The sequence below is a fragment of the Macadamia integrifolia genome, chromosome 2 (assembly GCF_013358625.1).
Source record: "Macadamia integrifolia cultivar HAES 741 chromosome 2, SCU_Mint_v3, whole genome shotgun sequence".
In the NCBI taxonomy this organism is placed as follows: domain Eukaryota; kingdom Viridiplantae; phylum Streptophyta; class Magnoliopsida; order Proteales; family Proteaceae; genus Macadamia; species Macadamia integrifolia.
The window spans coordinates 15,756,584-15,782,536 of record NC_056558.1 but is presented as its reverse complement, the minus strand read 5'-3'; the positions used below and the strand labels follow the sequence as shown (position 1 = coordinate 15,782,536).

General features: G+C 38.6%; 1 protein-coding gene across 4 annotated transcripts; it reads left to right on the top strand.

Moving 5' to 3' along the window:
• Positions 1-1,770: 1,770 nt before the first annotated feature.
• Positions 1,771-23,930, top strand: LOC122069010. 4 transcript variants are annotated; one of them, XM_042632957.1, is made up of 6 exons: positions 1,773-1,928; positions 2,297-3,175; positions 3,285-3,516; positions 20,459-20,547; positions 23,133-23,210; positions 23,585-23,930. In XM_042632957.1, exons 2-5 carry the CDS (start codon positions 2,381-2,383, stop codon positions 23,190-23,192), a joined length of 1,176 nt encoding a protein of 391 aa, XP_042488891.1. In that variant the 5' UTR covers positions 1,773-1,928; positions 2,297-2,380; the 3' UTR covers positions 23,193-23,210; positions 23,585-23,930. The 4 variants fall into 4 exon arrangements, with proteins under 4 accessions (XP_042488875.1, XP_042488891.1, XP_042488870.1 ...); XM_042632941.1 differs by lacking the exon at positions 23,133-23,210 and having other exon boundaries at positions 1,771-1,928; positions 2,264-3,175; XM_042632936.1 differs by lacking the exon at positions 23,133-23,210.
• The last annotated feature ends 2,023 nt before the right edge of the window (positions 23,931-25,953 follow it).

Genomic DNA, 25,953 nt, shown 5'->3' with positions numbered 1-25,953 from the left:
CCGATAAGAGATGCACTCTTTAAAATGCAGAGTAAAAGAGTGATAGAAACGAAGTCATTTTAAGCACCGTTTGATAACATTCATAGAAACGTATTTATGTGTTTTTCTGTACCGAGAAACTGAAAAATGGCCGTCAAAGCATTTGATAAGTTCGTTTCATTCCACCCATTTTTAGAAACGTAAATAGAAATTTATGACAATTTATGATACAAGAAACATGAATGGCGAAATATGTTATACTTGTTTCGTTATTTTTAGAAACAAGTTGAGGCCAAAATATTGGGGAAGAGCTCGATAAGAAAACGATCAAAAGGCAACTTATTTATCAAAGACCAAAAAATCCTTGAAGGTAGTCCTTGACGCCATTGTCGGTGTTGTAGATTTCAGTGCGGACGATCCGAGAAACAAGTTTATTAAACACTAAAAAATCCGTTTCTATTCCTAGAAACGTGAAAAATCGTTTCTTCCTTACTAGACACATAAACGGTAAAAACGTTATCAAACATTGCCTTAAAGTACTCCCAATTGGCCAAGGTATCCTTTGTTTATAGAGGAAAGTTTCCTTTTGAACATACCAATCCAGATGGCCCCTACCCTTTGTATCTCGTAGAGAAAACTAATGGAATGAGCCATGCCAACTGATTGGCTTTCTAAATGGTAAATAAACTATGCATTCAGGAAGTTTTGTTTGATCCTTTTCTGATTGATCGGGTTGGTCGACCGCCTTCACTTATTTTGAATCTTAACTTTATATTTTTGAAGGTAATTCTTTTATTGACATTCCTTCAAGTGTTAAAATAATATGGAACCTTACGTTTTTGCCATTTTAGTGTAACATATATATATATATATATATATTATTATTTTTTATATATATTGCCATTTCATGTGTGCACTTGAAAAAATTGCAAGACAATGATATCTTTGATAATGAACGATTAACAACTCACTTTCAACAGACTTCGTCATGACAGTTCAGTCTATTTAATGATATGAGTCCAAATTAGTCGGAAAATTCACATTTACCCTTCAAACTATTAACTTTTAGATTAAAACGAACGACAATGAAAAGCAGGTTCCAATTTCTTAATTTACCAATGGAAGTGTCATTCATACACTCCCATTAAAAGAATGTGTCATTGAGATAGTTCCCCTTTTAAAAAATATATAAAACCCTAATTTCATCATCTCGGGTGTTGCTCCTCTTCTAGTTGGTAGTAGCATCTCCTGTTGACGATCATCAACCTCTAGTGTAATCGTGGTTGCCTCATTTTCTACATAACATAACATGCACCCTCAATAAAAAACGTGTTACGAATGGAATGGAATAGGAAACTAGGTTCATGGGCATAAAAAGTATTTTAAAGGATACATTCTCCCTAATAAAAAGTACCATTGAACCTTTTCTTTCCCACTGTTTCTTGGTTGTAATGATCGCAAGTTTTTTGTCTTTTGTTTTTTTGAATTACTTATTAGACTTGCTTGATAAACATATAATCTAAATGAACTAATGTTAAAATTCAATTTAATAGAAACTAATTGAATAAAAATACTTCTCATATATAACTGATGAGGTGCAGTAGATGCCACCATGGAAGAGAGAGAGTAGAACAGCTCAACTGCCTTGGTTTAGTTTATATCTAGTGCTGCAATTTTCGCATGACCCGAATAAGCCAGATTGGCCGGACCGTTCCATATTGTGGACGGATATGGGCCTGTCTTGTAAGCCCATAGTTATGGTACTCGGCCCAAAGAACACGACATAAATTAAATTCTGAAACTTGGAGGCAGTTTCAGAAACCCTGGTGGTCGAAGCGGGTCAGTGACTGGTGGGTGATGGCTCTCGCCCTAGGGTTTTTCCTTATCAGTTCGTCTCTGGTGCATTCTTGAGCTTCGTATCAACCGACCACACAGTCGTCGAGAGTCAAGTGAGAGTCTCTCTACTTTCTACGACCCTCGTCACAATAATGGATGGGAAATGCGACTTATTTGATTTGGCTGTACTGCACCTTTTTCTGTGATTCATGATTTGAGATCTCCAATTTCATCTCTTTTTTTTTGGTTTACTGGATTGATCAACCGCATTGTTCTTTAGGCGATAGTTGTTTCCGCAAACGGTCTGTTACTGAGCTTAGCTACATTGCTGGAGAACTTTTCTTATTAATTCTTAACATGCAGTTTGAAACTTGCAATCTCTTGCTTTCTTGTTGACTCTTTTCCCGCATTTTTTTCATCTGGGTTTAATTTGGATTTTTATTGGCAGATTTTGTAATATTAAGCTCTTTTTTTCCCCCAGTTTGAAGCTAAACGGATTGAGTGTCAAGAATAGCACGATTTTTGCTTAGCTTCACAGACAGTATACGTTCTTGAATATCCTAATATGGCGCCTATGTGGGCTAACAAAAGGAGGGGAGTGGCATGGAGTGATTATGGGTATGATCTGTGTATGTCAACGAGCCGTAAAAGAAGACGCTTTAATGATGACAGTTTGGAGTCCACTCCTTGTTCGTATCATAAAGAAGATATATTGGGTGATGCTAAAAGAGATCCAGTTCCTGATGCTGATTACACACTATTCCTGAGACTTTTAAATGTGGATGATGAATCAGATGGTGAAGAGGAGTATGATACTGATCCTGATTACAAGAGATTTTTGGATCATTTGAAGGCAGATGAGAAATCCTATATTTATGAGATGAAGGATGAGGGAGGGAAGTCTGTCAGTGTTAAGTATGAGTGGTGGGATGAGTCGTTAAATGAGACGGAGAACGGGCAAATTCCAGTTCATAATACTTCAAGCCAAAAGAAAAAAGGATACATGCCAAATGAAATGGAATCAGAACCTTACAGTCCTGCTGTTTACCAACCATTCTATCCTGATAACAAGGATGATATGAATTCTTATCCATGGGATGAAAGTTATGCATTATTCCTCAGTAAACTTAGACAAAATGGGGAATCTATGATTCTGGAGTACGGTGATGATGTGGTCAGATATGAGAGCGATGACAAGGGTGGAACTGATTCAGAAGTAGAATTAGATGGTGATGATGATGTGAGATCTGATAGTGATGACAAAGGTGAAACTGATTCAGAAGAAGAACCAAAATATGCTCCACATTGCGGCCGACAGGAGTTCCGACGATCTCTCTTTCCTGATTCTCTTGATTCATCTGTATGTAAATTGTTTTCATTGCCTAACTGATGCTCTGTTTTCTATTTCTATAGCACTTGTTTTGAAATTTATATTTTTCTGATCAATGTTGGTGTTTGCAAATTTATAGATGGATGAAGATGACTGTAGTTGCATTGACAGTCTCGGTGATAGTAGTTTTTCTCAGTACCGAGAGAGGCTTATGCATTTACTTCGGATGCCCTATAGCTATCGGGAGTATAGAGACCTCAAACATTTAGCATGTACTAACAAGCGGTTGGAGAAAACTAGAGATCTGCGGGGCCGTTTGGTATCATACCAAACTGATGAGACTAGCCTTTCTTATTTTGATTACTATGATGGTGAGTAGGCATATCTTCTTCCTATACGTTTTCTAGTCTACAGTTTATTGGACAGGCTTTTGTTGCTACTGTATGGTATGGCTTCTATGTTTTAGTCTTCAAACGTATATTTGTATAACCAACTGCTGAGCACAAAATGACACACCTAGTGATCTGTATATCTATATTTTCTTAAGTGAGAAGTTTCTCTAGCTGAGCACACTTAGTGAGGAATCCCTAGGTCAGGGACATGCTTTGCCATATGGAGGGCTAATGTGGTTCTTCCGAACTGTTAAAATGGCAGAACATTACTTGAATGTCAAAGTAAACCTATTGAAACCTGTTGACTGTGGAACCTATAACTGGATGATAACTGATTAGGCATGTGCATATTAGAGCTATTTTGGGAGTGGCCCCGATCAACGACAAGCTTTGCACAAATCGTTTGAGGTGGTATGACCATGTTCAAAGGAGGCCTGAGAATGCCTTAGTGAGGAGGAGTGATCGGATCCAGATTGAAGGTGCCAAAAGAACTAGGGGCAGGTTGCCTTGTTGCACTGCATGTCGCCTTGTGTGTTGGCACTTATTTATGTGATGCCAATCTGAAGGTCTACTCAAGAAGGAAGAAGAGGGTCAATCCTAGTGGCTGATTGGGTTAACCAGGTCTGGTTTAATAGCCCACGGTTTGGGCTATTGATGGGGTTATTAGTTACTTAATTAGTTTCTATTTTCAAGTCTTAAATTAGTTTATGATTTCAGTCCTTGTTAGTTTCTAATTTCAGTTGTTTACAATTTCTTGTTTTAGTAACTACATGTGAGTTTCTATTTTGTAAACACTACCCCCCGTCATTATAAATAAGAGAAGGGCTCATACCTAAGGCCCACGATTTTGAATTAAGAAAAAAGATGCTGCTTCTAGTGGTGGTCTCTGTTGAGGTTTCCCTAGTTTTTGATCAAGGTCTCGGGTTTGGTGTTTGATCCAAGCAACTCCTTGCGGTGAGAAGTTCAGGTGGTCTTTCAAGTTTTATTGCTCTTTCTCAACTAACTCAAGTTTTATTCTCAGAGATATGTTGCTGTTACAATCAGGTATTTATAATTTTAATTTTCTGCCCAAAATTCCTGAAATAGAGGCAATCGGCCTCTTCTGTTGGAACTAGTTCCAGCCATTGGCTGACTCCCAAACTTTGGTCGATTGTTCCCCTGTACCCCCTTAAGAATCGATTCGAAGTAGGCCTGATTCTGTGCAGCCATTAGTGAGATATTCAAAATCTCAGATTTTTTGTCCTGTAGTGATTCTTCCAGAATATAACTAGAATCGATTGTCTGATCTACCCTATTACGTCCTGCCATTTTCTACTGTTGTTTTGGGACTGTTGCCTCATATTACTGTTGTTGGTTTTTATTTATTTGATCAACTAATGTCTGGCTTAAGTGGTATTGGGTAGTGAGATCAATAACTACTGGTTTACCTCTTTTTTGTTGGTCTGATATTTGCTGGTGTATTGGGATTGGTTGTGGTTGTTCTTTGGTTTAAAATTTCCTGCAGTTTGGGTCTAGTTTGACTTGTCAAATTTAGTCCTACATTAAGTGGTATCAGAGGATGGCTGAGAACAACACCCCACCCTAACTTCTATTATGGAGGTGCTACAAAATATGTGTACTGAACTGAAGGTTGAACAACAAGCTTTGCAGACTGAACTGAATGCAAGATTGTTGGCTGTGGAGACCCAACCACAACAACCTACCGGTGACTCACATACAACACCCGAAGTAGAAGCCCCATTGAATATAACTGCTCAGTTGGCTAATAGGAGTCGTATCCCTAATCTAAGGGCACCACAAAGGGTTCCTGTAGTGCAACATACTTTTGAAGAACACATAAGGGGTTACTTTGAGATTGAACGTCCCACATATCAGAGGTACTCTGGAGATTCACAGAAGTTCAAGCTCGATCTGAAGGAGTTTGATGGTAGACATGATCCCCAACTGTTCTATGATTGGGTAGCTGCTTTAGATGATTATTTTGACTGTTATGACTTACATGAGGAACGGAAGATGAAACTAGCTCATGCAAAGCTAGTTGAGGCTTCTCTTGATTGGTGGAGAACTTATGAGCTAGAGTTGGAAGACCGTGGTAGGGAGCCTATTACTCGGGAGGAGATGAAGCTTGAACTATCTGACAAATATTTACGATGTAATTTTAGAGCTCGTATACAAGATCAGTTGAATTATCTTTGTCAAGGGACTATGACTGTTGCAGAATACATGATCAGGTTTGATGCACTTTATTCGCGCACAGGCATAGGGGAGCATGAGAGACAACTACTATCTCGGTTTCAACTGGGATTGCGAGCTGAAATCAACATGGGGATTGGTGTTGATGTGTACTCAGTGAGGGATTGCTTTGACAAGGCATGACGAGCAGAGGAGTTTATAACACAGTCAGGTAGAATGTTTGGTTTTTAAGCCGGGGAGGTTAAGAAAATTTTTTCAGCCACTAAACCTAGTAGTAGCCCAGTACCCCCAAAGTCCACTTTTCCTCCACAGACTGATCACAAATGAAAGGCACCCATGACAGGTAGTAATAAGGTACAGTGCTTCCATTGCCAAGAGGTAGGACACTTTGCTAAGTCTTGCCCACATAAGCAGAGGGTTAATGTAGTAGCTGAAGTTGAAGATTCCAATGAGGAAGATGAATAAGCTCTTTACCCTTACCCTTTAGATGATGATGATGATGGTGGATATGACTATGACATGGAAGACACTAATGATGATGGCTCTTATGGCATAGATATTGTTACTCGCATTTTGGCGGTTGAAACCAAAGGAGAGGACTGGCGACGTAACTGCATATTCTATAGCCGTATGAAGTCAGGTGAGCATACTTGTCTGATTATCATTGATAGTGGCAGTTGTGTCAACGTTGTCTCTGAAGCCTTTGTGAAGAAAGCAACCTTGAAATCTGACGCACATCCTCAACCTTATAAGGTATTCTTGCTGAATGGTAATACGTTGGAGTTGAACAAGCGGTGCTCAGTCCCTTTGAAACTTTACCGGTATGAAGAAAAAGTTTGGTGTGATGTTGTTCCAATGAAACTCACAGATGTATTGCTTGGTTGTCCCTAGATGTATGACAATGATGCCATGGTTGGGAGGGAAGAAAAATCTGTGTACCTTCATGTGGAAGGGTGTTCCTACAATTTTATATCTGAGTAATGTGTTGGCTGAAATACGGCGACGGAGATCCCTAAGATCAAATTAGAAGGACATTGACATTGAGACGAAGGTGGTAGCTATGCCCATAAAGAAGTTGCTAGCTATTCCCTACAAGCAATTCATACACACAAGTCATGAAACTGGAATGATTATGGCTCTTGTTACTCGGGAAGTCACTCCCCAACCTGAGGTAACACATAGTGTACCTATCAGAGAGCTCCTATCTGATTTTTCTTACTTAGTCCCTAATGATCTCTAGATGAGCTACCTCTCATGCTTGATATACAGCATGCTATCGACTTGGTACCTAGTTCGGTTTTACCTAATCTTTCCGCTTACAGACTTAGTCCTACTGAACATGCCAAGCTGAAACGGCAAGTGGATGGAAGGGCTTCATTGAGGAGAGTTTAAGTCCGTGTGCGGTACCAGCTTTACTCACGCCGAAGAAGGATGGTTCTTGGTGTATGTGTGTGGACAGTCGTGCTATCAACAAGATAACACTTAAGTATAGGTTCCCTATACCACAACTTGATGATATGTTGGATATGCTGTCCGGGGGCAAAGGTCTTTTCCAAATTAGATCTATGGAGTGGCTATCATCAGATTCGCATCCGTTTTGGGGATGAGTGGATGACTGCCTTGAAGACCAAGGATGGCTTGTACGAGTGGAAGGTCATGCCTTTCGGTCTGACGAATGCACCTAGCACCTTCATGCGAGTTATGACACAGGTACTTCGGCCTTTTATTGGTCGCTTTTTGGTTGTTTATTTTGATGACATTCTGGTATACAGTAAGAACCAAGAAGAGCATCAGGATCACTTGAGGCAAGTCTTGAGAGTACTCTGTGCAGAGAAGTTATACATCAATCTCAAGAAGTGTTCTTTATGCTTCCCAAGATTGTATTCCTTGGATTTATAGTATCATCAAAAGGGGTTGAAGCTGATCCAGAGAAGATCAAGAGCATCACTGATTGGCCTATACCTGAGACACTAACAGAAGTCCGTAGCATGGTTTGGCTTCCTTCTACAGGAGATTTATTCGGAATTTTAGTGCAGTTATGGCACCCATCATTGAATGTATGAAAGCAAGTAAGGGGAAGTTTGAATGGACAACTGTAGTGACCAAAGCCTTCGCTCTTGTGAAGAGGAAGATGACAGAGGCACCCATCTTACGCCTACCATATTTCGACAGAGTATTTAAGGTAGCTACAAATACTTCACATGTTGGGCTAGGAGGAGTGTTAATGCAAGGAGGACACCCCATCGCTTTCTATAGTGAGAAACTGAATGAAGCCAAGAAGTGCTATTCGACATAGGATCTGGAGTTGTATGCAGTCGTCCAAGTGCTACGCCATTGGAGACACTACCTCATTGGTAAGGAGTTCATTTTATACACTAATCATGAGGCATTGAAGCACCTATATTCAAAAAAGTCGATTAGCCACAGGCATGCCAAATGGGTAGCTTACTTGCAGGAGTTTATATTTGCTACGAAGTACAAGGTGGGAAAAGAGAACACAATGGCTGATGCACTCAGCCGAAAAGTGCTCACATTTAACACATTTTCAGCACATGTTATTGGCATTGATTAGATACTGGGTGAGTACGGATTTGGTCCTGATTTCAGCACTGTCTTTGTGGACTTGCAACAGGGTGGACATCACCTAAAGTACTATATTAATGATGGGTACTTATTCTTTGGCACACGGTTTTGTATTCCAAATTCTTCCTTACGTCATCACATCATACGGGAGTTACATGGAGAAGGATTGGGAGGACATTTTGGGAAGGATAAGACTCTTGCACAGGTGACGGATCGATATCATTAGCCATGCATTGCAAAGGGTGTCGATTATGTGATCAAGAGGTGTCGTGTATGTCAGTTGGCAAAAGGGGAAAAACAGAACACATGTTTATACTCTCCACTACTTGTTCTTTATGCACCGTGGCTTGATGTTAGTATGAATTTTGTTCTTGCACTACCCCCTACTAGAGAACGATATGATTCCGTTATGGTGGTTGTGGATCTTTCTCTAAGATGGCTCATTTCATACCTTGTCGCAAGACTTTTGATGCTTAATAGGTTGCAAAACTCTTCTTCAAGGAGGTAGTGCGACTACATGGGCTGCCAAGTAGCATTGTCTTACCGTGATGTTAATATCATGAGTTATTTTTAGAAGGCATTGTGGTTGAAAACAAATACAAAGCTTAATTTTTCGACTGCATTGCATCCACAGACTGACGGACAGATAGAGGTGGTGAACCGTAGTTTTGAAAATCTGTTGAGGTGTTTGGTTCGAGATTATGAGAAGACATTACCTTGCATTCTTGATATTGCAGAATTTGCCTACAACAACTCAGTGAATAGGATAACGGGTCATACTCCTTTTGAGATCTTGCTTAGAGTTCAGCCTAAGCGACCTATTGATCTTATGTTACTCCCACCCTAAGCTCGAGTTAGTAATGGGGCTAATGAGTTCTTGCGTCATAATACTGAGGTGCATGCCAACGTTCGACGACGTATTGTCTTGAACAATGAGGTGTATAAGGCTTCCGCTGATCGTCATCAACGTTATGTAGAGTTCAAACCTGGGGATATGGTGATGATTCTAGTAAATCCTGAACGGTGATGCAGATACGGCTGCCCTTTTTTGGTTGGACCAGCATGACCGGCTTTGAAAGCCAAGAGCTAAGAAGAACCGGTCCAACCCAAGGTTTTGGTTCAACAAGGGTTGGAAATAAAATTAGTAGTTTACTTAGTATTTTATTTCATGCTTTTATTTTCCAGACTTGAACGTAGGAGTAGGATTTATTTTCTTGCTTTGGTTTCCTTTTTATAGTTGTTTCCTAGTTTAGGCTAGTTTCCATTTCAGTTAAGTTTCTAATTTCCTATATATTGGCTGTAATCGATTGAAGATTTAGAGAGTGATTTTGATTATTGAATGAATGTGTTGAGTGTGATTCTCCTTTTTCCCCCTCTCTACTCTAATTTCCCCTCTTCCCTAAGGTTCTCCATCAAATGGTTTTAGACGGGTGTCAATACTAAGCTACATCCATGGAAGATGGGTCCCTATAAGGTGCTGAAATGTATAGGACCTAATGCTTACGTGCTTGAGTTGCCTGATGATAGGACCATAAGCAACGTGTTTAATGTGGCTGATCTTCACCTTTATGTTGGGCACCATTCAGATGATGGAGACACGGAACAAATGTTGAGGCTGCCCCAACTGAAGCCACTTACTTCTGAAGTTATTGAAGACGTCTTGGATGATAACTACTAGAGTACCCACCGTGGCACCGTCTATCACACTTTTCTTGTCAAGTAGAAGGGCCATTCCCATAGTGATTGTACTTAGATTCATGCTGATGACTTCAAGAGACTTGATCGCGACTTGTATGAGTGCTACATGTCCATTGCCCATTTGTCGGAGAAGAATGTTTTCAAGCTGGGGAGAGTTGATGCAGATCTGAAGGTCTACTCAAGAAGGAAGAAGAGGGTCGACCCTAGTGCCTGATTGGGTTGACCAGGTCTGGTTTAATGGCCCACGGTTTGGGCTATTGATGGGGTTATTAGTTACTTAATTATTCTATTTTCAAGTGTTAAATTAGTTTCTAATTTCAGTCCTTGTTAGTTTCTAATTTCAGTTGTTTACAATTTCCAGTTTTAGTAACTATGTGTTAGTAGTTTAGTCAGTTAATAATTAGAAGCTTTGAGTTTCTATTTTCTAAACACTACCCCCCATCATTGTAAATAAGAGAAGGGCTCATACCTAAGGCCCACAATTTTGAATTAAGAAAAAAATGCTGCTACTGCTGCTGGTCTCTGTTGAGGTTTCCCTTATGTTTGATCAAGGTCTCGGGTTTGGTGTTTGATCCAAGCGACTCCTTGTGGCGAGAAGTCTAGGAGGTTTCTCAAGTTTTATTGCTCTTTCTCAACTAATTCAAGTTTTATTCTCAGAGATCTATTGCTGTTACAATCAGGTATTTATAATTTTAATTTCCTGCCCAGAATTCCTGAAATAGAGGCAATCGGCCTCTTCTGTTGGAACCAGTTCCAGCCATTGGCTGGCTCCCAAACTTTGGTCGATTGTTCCCCTGTACCCCCTTAAGAATCGATCCAAAGTAGGCCTGGTTTTGTGCAGCCATTAGGAGATATTCAAAATCTCCGATATTTTGTCCTGTAGTGATTCTTCCAGAATATAACCAGAATCGATTGTCTGATCTGCCCTATTCTGTTCTTCCCTTTTCTGCTGTTGTTTTGGGACTATTGCTTCATATTACTGCTTCTGGTTTTTATTTTTTTGATCAACTAACATCTGGCCTAAGTGGTATTGGGTACTGAGATCGAGAGCTACTGGTTTACCTCTTTTCTGTTGGTCTGATATTTGCTGGTGTATTGGGATTGGTTGTGGTTGTTCTTTGGTTTAAAATTTCCTGCAGTTTGGGTCTAGTTTGACTTATCAAATCTAGTCCTACATTATTATGCCAAATATCATTTAAGTAAAGGTTTGTTATTTCATTTACTTAAGATATTATTCATAAATAAGCAAATATCCCCTATTTGAATCCAATAAAAATAGTTTAAAAATCAAATTCCAAAAGGATAAAAAGTCAACCCCCAATCCAAAAGCAAAAGCTGGATTTTGGTTATAGGGGTGATTTTCAACTTTAAATGCTAGGGTTTTTCTCAATTATGAAAATTTTATAAATTCTGTCATGTCAAAATATTGCTAAAAACCAAAAGTCCAGTAAAATAATCTTTTGTTTTGATATCTATGAAATTATTTTCATTCAAACGATTTTAAAAGCATTCGCGCAATTAAAAATAGTTTGACCGGAGCATAACTTTGTCATTACAACTCAGATTTAAATAATCTTAGACTTGTTGGTAAGCTGGTTTTATGTTATACCTCATACAAAAAGTCTCATGTAAAAATAAAATCATTTGACTAGTCAAACTCATTATAGAACAAGAGCATTTATCTAAATGTTGATTTTTTATAACTTAATATGACTTAATGTTAATTTTTTATGATTTGATGTGGCTAAATGTTGATTTTTAATGACTTGATGTGGCTTTGTCTTGATTTTTTATGATACAAGGTATATATAGCTTACTAAATAATGTTAGGAAATAGGGAAAATAAAAAATAACACTTGGTCACCTTAAGGTGGGTGCTTTCTCGCCTAAGCGCTTAGACAACCCTCTACCGCCTTGGTTTGCCTTGGCGCCATGACAACTATGCTCATCTCTCATCTTTCTATCTCTCCCCTCCCTAACTTTTATTTGGACTTTTCCAATTCTGTTTTGTATGGATCCATCTAGCCGACCCCTTTAAGTTGGGATAAAGCTGAGTTTTTTGTTGTTGTTGTTGTTGTCAAATAAACATAAATTTAAACTATAACAAAGAGAGCTGTATTGTTCTTGGAAGTTGGAACTTGCTCCTAATACCGTTTTGGGTACATTTTGGTAGAGGTATGGTGCTGCATTGAATTTGTTAGGAATATCTGGTATCTGTGTTTGCTTCCCCATTTTGGGTTAGGCCCCAGTGGGGGGCCTCTATCTTGAGTGCTTATCATGCTTGAAGCTGTGGTTTATTTCTTCTTGGGAAAAAGGTTCCTTCACGGCCATGAGAGAGCTTCTCTTCACGATCACTTGTTTTGCAATGTGGCTTGGTTTGATTTGCCAAGTGGGACAATAGGGCTTTGAGAAATCAAGGAAATGGGAGAGTGCAATATTGGTTGGAGTACGGTACACATGCGTTGGGGTACATGGTTTAAAGTTGATGATGTAGAAAATTGATGACAGAAATCTGCCCAGATTTTTGTCTTCATCAAACCAGCTAAGAAGGCCCATGAACTAGTTTTGTCATGGGAGATTTATGCCTATATTTTAGGCCAATGCATCAATTGACACTAACTTCGGTGATGACAGCCAGCTTGTATGGGGAAAAATTTGGCGATAAATCAGGGAACAAAATTTGGTGATTGTGTGGAGTATCCTTTGGGAGATTATTTTTCAGATTGTGGGCCCGCATGGTCATCTGTGAGGAGATTAGCCTTGAAGATCAATTGTTACTTGTGTGAAGACCTATTTTCCAAGGGAGATTGAGCTGTCAATGTGCTTTAGTTACTTTCTATTTTATCTTTGTAATAGCTATTAGTTAGGATTAATTTCTACTTCCAGTTCTCAGTTTTTGAAAGTAGGAGTTTCTATTCTGAGGGATTTGTTTTGGATTTGGTGACTTACCATGGCTTGCATATGAGAGGTTCTTCCCCATCACTTTTGTAATTGCTTTTCCTTTACTATTAAAAAAAATAAGAAATGGGTGTATTCCCCGACAATTTTGAGTTTAAGAAAAAAGAGAGTTTTGTCTGGGAAGTTGTGAGAGGCCTTCGGTGAGAGACTATGGACTGAGATAGTCCCCTATACCCCTTTCCTACCCCTCTTTATCTGTTTCTTTTGTTCTCTATCTTTTATTTTATTCTCAGTTTCTATTCATTGTTCTGAGGTGCTGGCTAGTAAGTCTGCTTCTATTCATTGAAGAATTTGTGATCCTCCTGTAGAGTCGACTCACATTAGTTGAGTATAAAATTTGACATGTGGTAATGTAGACTAGGATAGGAAGGACTAACCAAGTCTCAATTGCAGGAACTTTTTATCAGGGAACAACCATGAATAGCCCAAACAACAGCACAATAGATCAGAATAGAAGGACCAGATTGGATAAACCAGCAAGCTATCGATGTCAATGGTTAGGTATTCTCAGATCAGATTAGTAATCTAATGAGTAAGGCTTAATGAGGTTTGACACAAGTCTTAAATAGTCCACCCAACATGAACAAAACCATGGTAAATCATAGAAATCAGAATAGAACAGAACAGATCTGAAGTCTGGGTTGATTTCACTGCAGGATAGAATTCAGGAGATCTCAAATATTTCCCGATTTGATGGTCAAAATCAGCCCAAACTAGGATCGAGTTTCAGCCTAGTGAAGGTGATGGTTCGACCAAAGTTTCAGTCCAAGGTGATGGCTGGAAGTGTCTCAGGTGTAAGGGAATCAATTAGGAAACTAACAGGAATTCTGGACAGAATTAAGAGTGATTGATTCTAATACCTGTAGAGCTTGGGACAGATCTGTAGTACCTTGGATACTTGAGGGAGGAAGAAGAAGAATACTTGAAGAAGAACACTTGAAATGAACCTCTTGGGCTTCACACCGCAAAGAGTCAATTGAATCAAACACCAATTCCATCATCCTTGATCAAACACAAGACAACTCTTCATGAAGAAGACAATAGCAACAACAATTAATTTTTTTTTTTATCAAAATCATCTAAGGCTTTAGGAGTCTCCTTTTCTTTATTTATAATGTTGATGGGGGAGGGAATTACAAAATAGAAGGTTCCTAAAAAAGAAAACAAAAAATTCTCCTAATACAATAGTTACTAAAAACTGAAATTAGAAACTAACTGAAATTAGAAACTAGTTGAATAAGGAAACTAACTACTAATGACTTAACTCAATTAATAACTTGACTCCTAAGAAAACAAATATAACTCAAATCAAACCCAACTAAAAAGGAAACTAATGAAAATGGAAACTAACTAGTAATCTCGTATGCATCCTTAGGGCCCCCTTTTAGACCCATAAAAGTTGTCTATTACACTCAAAACACATGGGATCAAAGGCCCAACATGTATGGAACCCAACTCTAGGTTTATTCCTAACAAAATAAGCCTTTTTTGGTGATTAATCTGCATCATGTGGTCTATCCATTGCCCTCTCTTTATCCAAAGGATTGAAGTTGCTACATCATCCTACCACATGGTGTCTTGCGGAGAGAAGCCTCTATGCGTTGACCGTGTAAAAGCAAATTCTCCTTCCCATCTTACCTGTAATCCTTCTGTATTAAGTTGAAGTTTCTGATCAGAGGAACCAGAGTTAGAGTAGTCATGGGGCTTGTGCTCTAAATGGGTGTCATTGAAGCAAAATATGTTGGCATTTGACCGACTTATAGTGTATTAGGACCCATCTAATGGGAAACACCTGTTTCTTTGGCCATATCCAGATGTGTTGACTCTGACTTGCATTTCCTCACTACTTAACTCATTAAGTGCTTTTCCTCTTTGAAAAGTTAAAGAAAGAGGTAATGGGGAGAGAATGTGATGAAGGAAGAGATGGCTTCCTCATAGAAAGAAAATGTAATATATGTGGTGGCATGAAAATTAGAACATAATTATTGTTGGATCCTGCTGGTTGTCTATAGGAAAAATGTAATTATTGTTTTCATATGTGGGCATGTCTGAATGTTGTTCTTAGGCATTCTTGCTAAGCACCTTATATCTATTTCAGACACCCATTGAACTGTCAGCACATGTTCCTTCTGAGAGAATGTCTCTCTTTAAAAAGTTTTAGGGATATTTGGAAGGGAAGAACTCAAAAATCTTAGAGAACAAGCATTGAGTAGATCATGATGGAATTGTCATCAATGATGCTCTTTGAGAGCTCAATATCAGGGACTGGATCATTGATTTCACTTCATAAAAGATGAAAAGCAGACTTACGGATAGCACACAAGGCTTGTGACAACGACAATAATAACTCAACGTTATCCCAACTAAGTCAAAAAGAAAAGTAAAAGTAAAGGGAAAGTAAAAAGGTAGGAACACAACAACATAGATCCTAGTCCTCCAATCAGCTCTATTTGAGGTCATACCTTGGACAAGTCATAAATTGTGCATGTCTTTCCTCACCACTTCTCCCATGGTCATTTTAGGCTTGCTTCTAGTTCTTTTAGATCCTCCAATCTGAATCAGAGCATCCTCCTTATTGGTTCATCCCAAGGCCTCTGTTGAACATGACCATGCCACCTCAAAAGACTTTCTCGGAGCTTATCATGAATCGGGGCAACTCCAAAATCAGCTCTAGTATGGTCATTCTTTACTTTATCTTCTTAGTTTTGCTGCACATCCATCTCAACATTCTTATATCTGCTATTTGAGCTCAACACTGATGACTGTTAATTGATTGCCAAAGAACTTGGAATTGTTTCTAAATGTAGATATCATTTGGAGCACATTGTTATGCCTACTCGGTGCTCCCATGGGTTTAACTAGAGTGGGATGTTGAAACTGGGTTTGTGTTGCTGACCCCTATTACTTGGGACAACGACTTAGAATTAAGTTAAGTTTATTATTTGTATTTACTCATCCTGTTGTCTGTGGGAGTCAAGAGCTGGCCCACACTGGCAGGCCCAACCAAAACTAACCAGTTAGTAAATGGCACGGTTCTAGACCTAGACAGATTTAGTTGTTCTTGGTGTGCAGCTGCAGCCTGACAAGTTTGTGACTGGCACTGGAAACCAACCAAGTAAAGGTTGTTTATAGCATTATTAGCATATCCATAGCTTGTTCAGCCAGTTTATGGCCTATTTATAGCCCAATAAACCAAATTAGCCTGTTTGTAGGCCAATTATGGTAAACGGCATGGTTCTGGGCCTAAACCAATTTAGTAGTCCTTGGTGTGCGGCTGCAGCCCGACAGGCTCATGACTGACACTGCTGCAAGACTAGAGTCACATGTGATACTAATTCTAGGCAGGATCGGAAATTCTGGCTGAATAGAGAAGATTTCGATTACTTACAAACCATAGCTCGGATGGAGCTGAAACTTAAGAGTAGATGAAGGTCCTATATGGGTCAACAAACCTTCAAAAGATGAGACAATTCCAATGGTTGAATTGAGAGTTATGCTCTCTGCATGAGTTAGGAAACTCTTACCAATATTCAGAAACTAGGGCTCCTGGCATCAGATGATCCTCAAAATTGGAATGAAGATCCCTTCTAACTTGTGTCTAGGTATCCTTCAAAAGTTGAGCTTGAACTGCTGGCTGATTTGGGAGATTTGGACTTCGATCCAAGTTTCCAAAACCCTGACAATGGCTGGTTGATTCTGGTCTTCCACTGGTCAGGTCTTCATGGCTGATTTCAAGCTTCAAGTTACACTTAATAAATAATGTAAAACAGAAAATGAGAAAGGGAAAACAGAATCGATGGAGGGTTGAGAAGGGGGAAGAAGAAGGTTCAGTTTTGGGCCTCTCACCAAGGGCCTCTCACCCAACTGCATTCCACAACAAAACAGCATAAGTCATCTCTAAATCATTCATCATTATTTTTTTCCAATTGATTACATTGGTCTCTCTTAAATAGGCTAGGCACAACCTTACAAATTACAAACACACTAAAAAAAGGTAAACCAACATAAAATAAAAATTAATGACTTTAGTAACTAACTGCTGACTTGTACTAAGAAACTAACATTAGACAATAGGGAAACATTCTAGAAGACTAAATCTGACTTTGGCTACTAGTTAACACAAAAAAGGAAACAAAAGGGATCAAATTACTGATCATGGGTACTGTTCATGTGAACATTAATTTATGGTTTTGGGTTGGCTTGATGGGCCAACATGGGGGCTGGCTGGTCTGGTTCAATGGAACCAGCAGCCCCCTTCTTTTGCAGGCTCGATCTACATCAGGCACTGCTAACTGACCAGTTAAATTCGGTTTATAGCATGATTAGCATGTCCATGGCTTGTTCAGCCAGTTCATGGCATGTTTGTCGCCTAATTAACCAAATTAGCCTGTTTATAGGTCAATTATAGCCTGATTATGGACCGGTAACCGACTGACTGATTATAAATGTGTCAATTGCCTGGCCCTATGAGGTCCAATTAACTAAACAGTTGGTAATTATGTGGGACTTAAATTAGTGGTGATCAATTAGACCTGACCAAAACCGACTGGGCCCGACTGGTTTGCTCCCATACTGTTGTCTTAGGTGGTTGTGATGGAGCAAAAACTATACTCTGATTGTCTTTGGTGGTTGTAATGGAGCAGTATACTCTGAAACAGACCTTCCCACTCTCAGTATCTTGGTTTGGTGAGAAATTTTTAAGAGGAAGAATTAGAGAAAATTAGAGAGTGAGAGAAACAGAGAAGAGAGAGGAAAGATCACACCGCATCTTAGAGATGAATAAATTTAGGAGGGAGATCAGTGATGCAGATTCGATCAGATCTGACGGATCTGATTGGCCTGTGAGTAATGGGCCCACTAATGGGAAGGGACAAGATCACAATATGTGGGCCAGATCTGATCCTACAATTAATGGTCAGATTTAACAGAATAACCACTAGAGTTCAAGGATAATTTCCAGAAATAAATTAGAATTTAATTTGCCTAATTTATGGAGATTCATGCGGTGCCAATTGAGAGGAGAGAGTAAAGGGGATAAATGGGTGTTATGGAAGAGATGGAGCATGAAAGCGGCCTAAGATTTAGGAAATCGATGGGAAGAGGGAGAGGTAACCACGTGAGAGAGGAAAAATAGGAAGCATTGATAAGAAGTGGAAAGATGAAATAACCAAATCTTGAGAGGGAAGGGATAAAATCTTTCTAAAATAATTGGATGTGAATTTAACAAATCAATGGAGGAGAGAGAAGAAAAGGCAGAAATAAAAGAAGAAAGAAATAGGAGAGTAAATGTGATGGAGAGATGAGAAAAAGAGACAAGAGATGAGTGACTGTAGCAGTGGGGTAGGGAGAGAAGAAATAAGGGCGAGAGAGAAAATCCCTTACCAATCCAAGGGGACAGAGAAAAGACAGGAGAGAGAAAGCTTAAACCATCAATTCAACTCATTTCATTAATTTTATATCGTGGAAGAGGAGCGGGGTGGTTACATTACTTGTTTGTAGAAACGGAATAAACAAAATTGAATCTCCTAGATTGGCTCAAGTACTAAGATTTTCTTAACTAGACAGCTAAGGACCCTAATATCTTAGCTAACTCTAATACTAACAACTTCAGATAAGATAAATCCGTATTCAACTATCACCAACATGGGACCCACTAATGATAATTTTAATTTTCTTGCACCCTTTTAAATCCTTGCTTTTTTGGGCTCTATATTTCAGTCCATTTCAATGATAAAGCCCAAAAACTAAAGCCCATCCCGAACCTATGCTGAAACCTGGTCCAACTGTAAACCGAGCCTTCATTAATCAGATCTGGAATACAAATCGTGAATTCACTGCTCAACAGCCCTAAAACTATTTAGAAAACTGAAATTAATCAAAACATCCTTGATTGATGTGGGAGTTTATTACATATATAAAGACCTTCTGAAATTCCTAAATTGACCCATGAAAGGACTCCTAATCGCCCTCTTTTCCTGTTTAAAGTAAATAGACTCAAAATAGAACTCTTAAAAGCTATTAAATATCCTAATCTAACTCTAATACATTGCTTAATTTAACTACTAATCCTATGTACTAATTTTACTCTGCTTAATGGGCTTATAAATTAGGCCCATGACAATGAAACCCAAGAAAATAAAAGGCCCAACCTATAATATAATTACCCAAAGCTCAATTTCAGCCAATTGGACTGCCAACTGGTCCTTGTGGGCCTTATAAACTTAGTCATAGGCATCCATACAGGATTAATCTTTGATGCAATTGCATCACCAAGTTTTCAACAGAGTGTAGGCAGGAGTGGTTCAGGTGGAAGAAACATCATATAAGTTTGAAATTTGCTTCTCTTGGGTTGCAATTCGTCATGGTGGTTCCAAAATGGTGCTGTTGGATTGACCTGCCCAGGCATCATTTGGCTTAGTTCTAATTCTTCCATTTCAGTTGGCATTGTTATCCTCTCCTACCATTGGTCATGAGCTGTGAGCCTATATCTATAACTTTCCTTATGCAGAGGGCACTGGTTGGTGGCTTAAGGCTTGTGCTAGAGAGTTTAGTGATTGCTGGACTCCTAATGTGATGGAGTGTTATTATTTTATTTTCTTTCAAAGTATCCCTTTTCTGTGGAAGTCTTTATTTCATCTTGTTCAAATACTGGGAAATGCTTCTTAGATACGGTATTTCCTTCCCTTTATACCATAGAGCAATCAATGTAGGGGCTGGTAGCTTTTCTGCTCTTTGTAATGTCGTGCAGAAGAGTTCTCTCCTTACTTTGAACTATCTATTAATACCCCCCCCTCGTGTGGATGAGGAAGCTGTGGATATTGGTTGTTTAGGATGGGGAAGGTGGTAGTGCAACTGACAACATTATAGCCTTGTGACAGCTTGGCCGGTAGTCAAATCTTTGTGCATAAGTACCCAGGTAGCTTTACCATCCTACCCAGCTGTAAATGTCAGCCCAAATAGTCTTCCGTGTGGCAAAAAGAAAGTCAAGGTTGGAGCTAAAGAGAAGCTATTCATATAGGGGAAAAGTTCAAAACATGGTTTTATGGTTGAGATGTTGAGTTGGACCACTAAATTTGCTAATCCAGGGTCCTGACCTATCTGATCGTTGGGATTAACCACATCATCCTTCATGTTTCTCAAAATGAGGCAATCATTGCACCAGCCCCATCATTCTACCATATCTGACAGTTGGGATTACCTGCTTTTTTTTTTTTTTCATTAAAATGTTTTTTACTTATCAGTAAATAATAATAGTGATAATTTTAAGGGAATGTGGTAGATAAATTGCCATTTAAGTTTAGCTCCGGTTATTAGGCAGTATGCTTCAATTTACATGACTTTGCCTCTCTGGGTCTTATGCCTACAGGATGCCAATATGTGTGTGTTTTTGTCTATCTATTGTTTTATTGTTTTCCTTCCCTTGCTATATCTTTTACAAAAAGCTCTTGTTGAAATTCAATGTAAGGATTTTTTTTTCTATATTTTGTAGACTTTAAGCGAGTGTTCACTTCTGTTCGAGGTCCACATCATCGTTTAATACGTTTGAACCTCTTGCGTGGATTTTTCTATCACATTCAGGTAATTTCTTCCTTGATGAAAATTGTTCATTTGCTGTTTGTTTGAATTCCTACAGTTGTACTGCATAAGGCTTTTGATTTTGATATGCTGATACACACCAACACTAAGGGCATATATCTACCCAAGTAAAGTTGTAGAGCATTTGGTTTTGAGTTCGATATGCTAATGTTGATAGATAGTGTGACACTTATGGGCAGGCATCTATATGAATTTCACTAAGTGCTTCAGTGAGTTCCTGATGCAAAGTCGGGAGCCTAATTGATGCAGGACAGGTTAAGAAAATAAATAACCTGAAATGCCAAGATTAGCTGTTAACATTGAAGTGTTGATAAAGATGTGAGTGGTCATGATTTAATTAGGAATGCCAATGAGGTGGGTCAAATGGTAATTCCCCTGTTAATGATTGGGTCTGGTTTGATCAAAGATCAGTTTAGGCTTGGTTTGGGTTTTGAAAAACCTAGTCTCTCACCCTGGTTGACTTGTTAAATTGGTAAGCCCATCCATATTTCACACGAAAGGGAGTGGCAGGTCAGGGTTGAGTGGTATCTTTTTCTTTGGGTGAATAATAAATTCATTGCTAAAGAAGATAGAAATAGAATATACAACAAAACAAACCCAGCCTTCGCATAGGGGGGGAGGTGGAGGAGTGGGTTTTACAAATAGAAGGGGTGAGGCCCCAAGAATTCACAATAAACCTATTTTTGGGGGAATCAGAACACTGACCAGGGGAGAAGGAATCTTAGATTTGACTACAAACATAAATGGAGCTCTAAATTTGCTGGAAGGACCCAGAAATCTTAAATTTTCTTAGCGGTATCTTTTTTTTTTTTTGGATGATTCTTATGGATTACTTAGTGGTATCTTAAGGAGGTCAAGTATGGTATTGATAAAGTCCACCCATTGGCATCCCTATATTTAATGGAAAAACATGGATCTTGATAAAGTGGAATGTTAGGTTGGATTTGTATAGCTAGCCAAATAGTTGGTTAAAGATTTGATCGAGACTTGAGACGATTTGAGATTTTCTGGAAAATACATCTTTAGTTTATGTGGAGGTGAGAGTAACTTCTCAGTCAAAATTGTTCACCAGCTTTTATACCACTTGTTTATGTGCAACGTAACAGCTACGTGAGTGGAATCACTAGTTCTGTGTAACTGGGCTGAGGACCTCCATAGATAACTTCACATATTTTCTATATCATAGAGTTTTTCCTCGAATGTGTTTGAATTTTTACTAATTTCTTTTGTTCATTTAAATTTTAAAGAATTTTCATTTTACTTTTTGATTTATTTCAAGGACTAAGATGCAGTGTATTGGTTTTAATTTGGTGGAAAACTAAGGTTCATTTGCTTATGTATTTAGAGACTGACGGCAGGGGGTCTGAACGTTATTTGGTATTAAGCAAGGGGTGTTCCTATAATACTGGCATTTCTAGGGGGTGGCACTGTAAATTACCCTAAAAAATCTATATTAAGCCACCTCAAGTCATTAGAAATCAACATTAAGCCGCATCAAGTCATCAACAATCAACATTTAGAGAAATGTTCTTGTTCTATAATAAGTTTGACTAGGTAAATGATTTTGTGTTTACATGAGATTTTTTGTATTAGGTAGAGCACAAATATTGACAAAGTTATGTTCCAGTCAAACTTATTAAGGTGTGCAAATGTTTTTAAAATCGCCAGAATGAAAATAAAGTTATGGACATCAAAATATTATTTTACCGAAAAAATGCCTGAACGAAAATAAAGTTATGGACAACAAAAGATTATTTTACCGCACTTAGTTTTTAGCAATGTTTTACTGTAATAAGATTTATGGAATTTTTAGATTTAGGAAAAATCCTAGCATTTGAAAGCTGAAAAGTGCCCTTACAACAAAAAATCTAGTTTTTGTTCTTGAAATGAGGGGTTGACTTTTTATCATTTTGGAATTTGATTTTTAAACTATTTTTTTTTATTGGATTCAAACTGGGAATGTTTTCTTATTTATGAATAATATTTTATGTAAATGTTTTAAATGATATTTGGCATAAGTAAGTACCAAACCAAGTGCCAGACCAGTGCCTTACACTAAGGCGACAGTCACCTTGATCCCTACAAAACTGCCTTTGGACGTGTTGCCTAGGTGACGCCTTGGGAACTCTGGTAAGAGATCATGAGGTGCATATCCTGTTGGTGTTCTCTGGCCTCAGCTGAACTAAAGTCTTTCATTAAGGGATGGAGTTGGCGTTAGCCAATGGTTGGTTAAATTCTATCGAGGGAGACTCATCCACCGTGTTATGATGGTTGGAGTAACCTGCAATTGGGGCTTGAAGTATATGCATTTGATTAGGTGGGTGAGCACTCTAATTGGTCAAGGGATTTTCTTTCCATCCTGGTGAAAGAGACCTGCTAATTCCTTGGCTGATGGGTTGGCTAGAGGGTGCGCAGATAGGTTTACAATGTACATGGGCCATCCAATCACATAGAAAGGCCTAGAGCTTTTAGGCTGCGGCCTTTATAGGTGTTGTAGATGTTGTACTCTATTAGCTGTACTATTATGTTCGCCTAGCAATAAAATCTTTTTGTTATCTGTCCAACAGAAGGAAAAAAGAGAGGAAAATGCTTCTATAATGAAAGAGGAGCATGATACGTACTGTTGAATTAGTGAATGCCAAATGGTAGGTGAAAACTGTTCATTGATTTTGTTTTGGAGCAATATTACTCAACATTTTTTCCAGGCTGCTTAAGAAAGTAAGACCTCATTCTTAGTTGGAATAGATGACAGAAACATAACAAATGGGATAAAATCCTGCTTCATGTGGGTGGATGTGGGCGGGGTAAGAGTTGCCTTGTAACCACCAAAAAAGGGTACTCAAGCTGCTTGTCTCGCAGGGCTCTCATTCCCATCTTTCACCCTGTTGTTGCATGGGCTTTAATTTGTTTTCATTTCAGCTTCAGGGGTGTCTCTTGCACAACTTATAGCTGTATGGTGGGGGTTAGGTTGCATTTAGTAGTATTTCTTGTTAATATGGTCGTAAATTTTTCTTTGCAGAACTTGTCGCATGAAGGATCATTTAAACCATGGTTGGACAGCGAATGTTTGAAGATATAGCCGGGAAGTAAATAGACCAAACCCTTGTGTATGTGTTGCATCTACTTGATATTATATGGAGAATCTAAGAATTCCACCAATGGAGAATCCTCTTCTTGCCATTACAATATAGGCACAGGAAGCAAATCTAGCAGATGTACTGTTTTCCCCACCTGTTGCTCTCTGTAATCTGCCAAAATATTTAACTGGAGATACTGCTTTTCTGTATCTATATTTATCTCTGTTTAGGAATTTGCTAGTCCCTTCTTTTTTTCTCCCAACTAAATGGAATAGTAAAGACTGTAAATCCCTTCTTGTTATGATGATGATGATGCCAACCTCTTCATATATATATATATATGAAGAGGTTGGTATGGTGTAATCCCAAGATAAGTCTTACACCCCTAAGCTCTTGTTCACTATACTAGGAGCCACCTAGGGACACTGTATAGCTGGCTGTCGCATTGAGGTGCCTAGTTCTATACGCCCTCCACAGCCGATGGGCCTTGCACTACTCTTTTGGAAATCTTGTAACCTGATTTACTGCTGATTTTAAGATAATAGTTCAAAATGTAAGGTTGTCCATTTCATCCGTCATGCTTTATAGGCCTAATAAGGATGGAATTTCTATCCTCTTAATGCGTTGGTTTGGGCGTTCCAACTTTAGGAAAGGTTGTGGATAGAGATTGTACTTTTTAACATTTTATAATAATTTTGGGCACTCACAGGCCCTTCTTTTAGGAGCACTTGTCTTAAAAGGAGTATAACTTTATATAAAAAAAACCATGGTAATGGACAGGGTAACGTTAAGAAATTGATTAGAGCAGACCGAGACACCGAGAGTGATATCCTACACTTGACAGAAGAAAACGGAGGATCTGAATCCCTCATGTAAGTGGTGGAGTGCCAGTAAATAGAAGGGAAAAAGCTCTGCATCTAGTCTCAATCAATCATGCTACCATAATCTATTTTTCACGTGGTAAATTGGAAGCTACGTTCTACGGCTATGATGATTCATTACTTACAGAGTTACAGCAAGCTCCCTTCCACTCCCCTCCAGTGATGAAAGAACTCTTTCTCATTTAGTTTTTCTTAAACTTAGCTGAGTGAGAATCTCTTCATCGACTGAATTTTTTTTTGGGTAGAATTCATCGACAGTGATTTGATGTTACGATTGGACCAACATTTAATTCACCCCTGATCTTATGAAGTTAAAAATGCCCTTCTTTTTTTTTTTTGGGTGCGGGGAGAGCGTGGCTTATGACAGGATTCCCATGTATCTCTCTCCTGTGAAAAGAAACATTTGTGCCCGTGTTTAGGGAGGAGAGAGAGAGAGAGTTAAGGAGCGCTGGTGTAAGGCCTACCTAACAGAGAATCCTTTTTTATTTTATTTTTTTAATGAAAGGTTTTTTCATTTATAAGTGAAGAGATTTTGGCCACTGGGGTATTACTATTTCCTTTATTCTCTATTATAAGGACTCAGAATGACCTTCATACTAGGAGTCATCCGATCTCCAATAGGTCCGGAATCCATGGATTAAGAGATTCTCTCTTCACAATGGATGAAAAAAAAAACCTTGATGAATTTATTTTTTTACAATCTTGTTTCTTCTAGGGATAAAAAAATATTCCAATAAATAACATTGAGTTGTTATTTATGGAGCAAAGTGTACGGATGATCTGTAATAAGACTAATACTGATGCCAATGGTTATTGTTATCCTTGCACAAGCGACATTCACAAGGGGGAAAAATCCTAAGGTTGGGAGTCAATTACTAATTCCCCTGAAGAAGCCCATTATGACGACCCATGTGTACTACTAATGCCCACTGAACCTAAGGTAGCATAGGCCACAATGTTAAATTACATAGTTTCTAGTTTCCATCTGTATTAATATGCATCCTGTGTATGTTCATGCATATTTATGGTACTTTAATCATTACTGAGAACTCTTTCATAGTGTTTAGACTAAAACTTGACCTGCAAGCGGTAGAGGATCTCATTAAACAAGCATGCCACATTGTATATTTTTGGGCCAGCCAGATAAGATTATCTAGCTAGGCCAACCAGGTATAAATTACCTTAGATTTTAAGCCCCCCCAAATCTTATCTTTCTAGGCAATCAGAAACCAAACTTACTGGTAATTAGCATTTTTACCTTGTAGTGAGAGAACTTTCAGGGATGAAATGAAAGGGGAAGTGGTGCATAAAGATGACAAAGGTAATCCAAATCCAAGAACTACTTGCTAGGATTTCAAGCATTGTTAAAATTAACAAAAATGTGTAATCAAATTTGTCCTTAAAAATGCCTGTATTCAAAGAACTTCTAT

What these genes read in the sequence shown, in the direction of transcription:
- LOC122069010 (XM_042632941.1), top strand. Translation starts at nt 2,381, where the DNA reads ATGGCGCCTATGTGGGCTAACAAAAGGAGGGGAGTGGCATGGAGTGAT. An exon ending in CTGATTCTCTTGATTCATCT is followed by an intron (nt 3,176 to 3,284) that starts GTATGTAAATTG and finishes GCAAATTTATAG; the next exon opens with ATGGATGAAGATGACTGTAG. An exon ending in GATTTTTCTATCACATTCAG is followed by an intron (nt 20,548 to 23,584) that starts GTAATTTCTTCC and finishes TTTTCTTTGCAG; the next exon opens with AACTTGTCGCATGAAGGATC.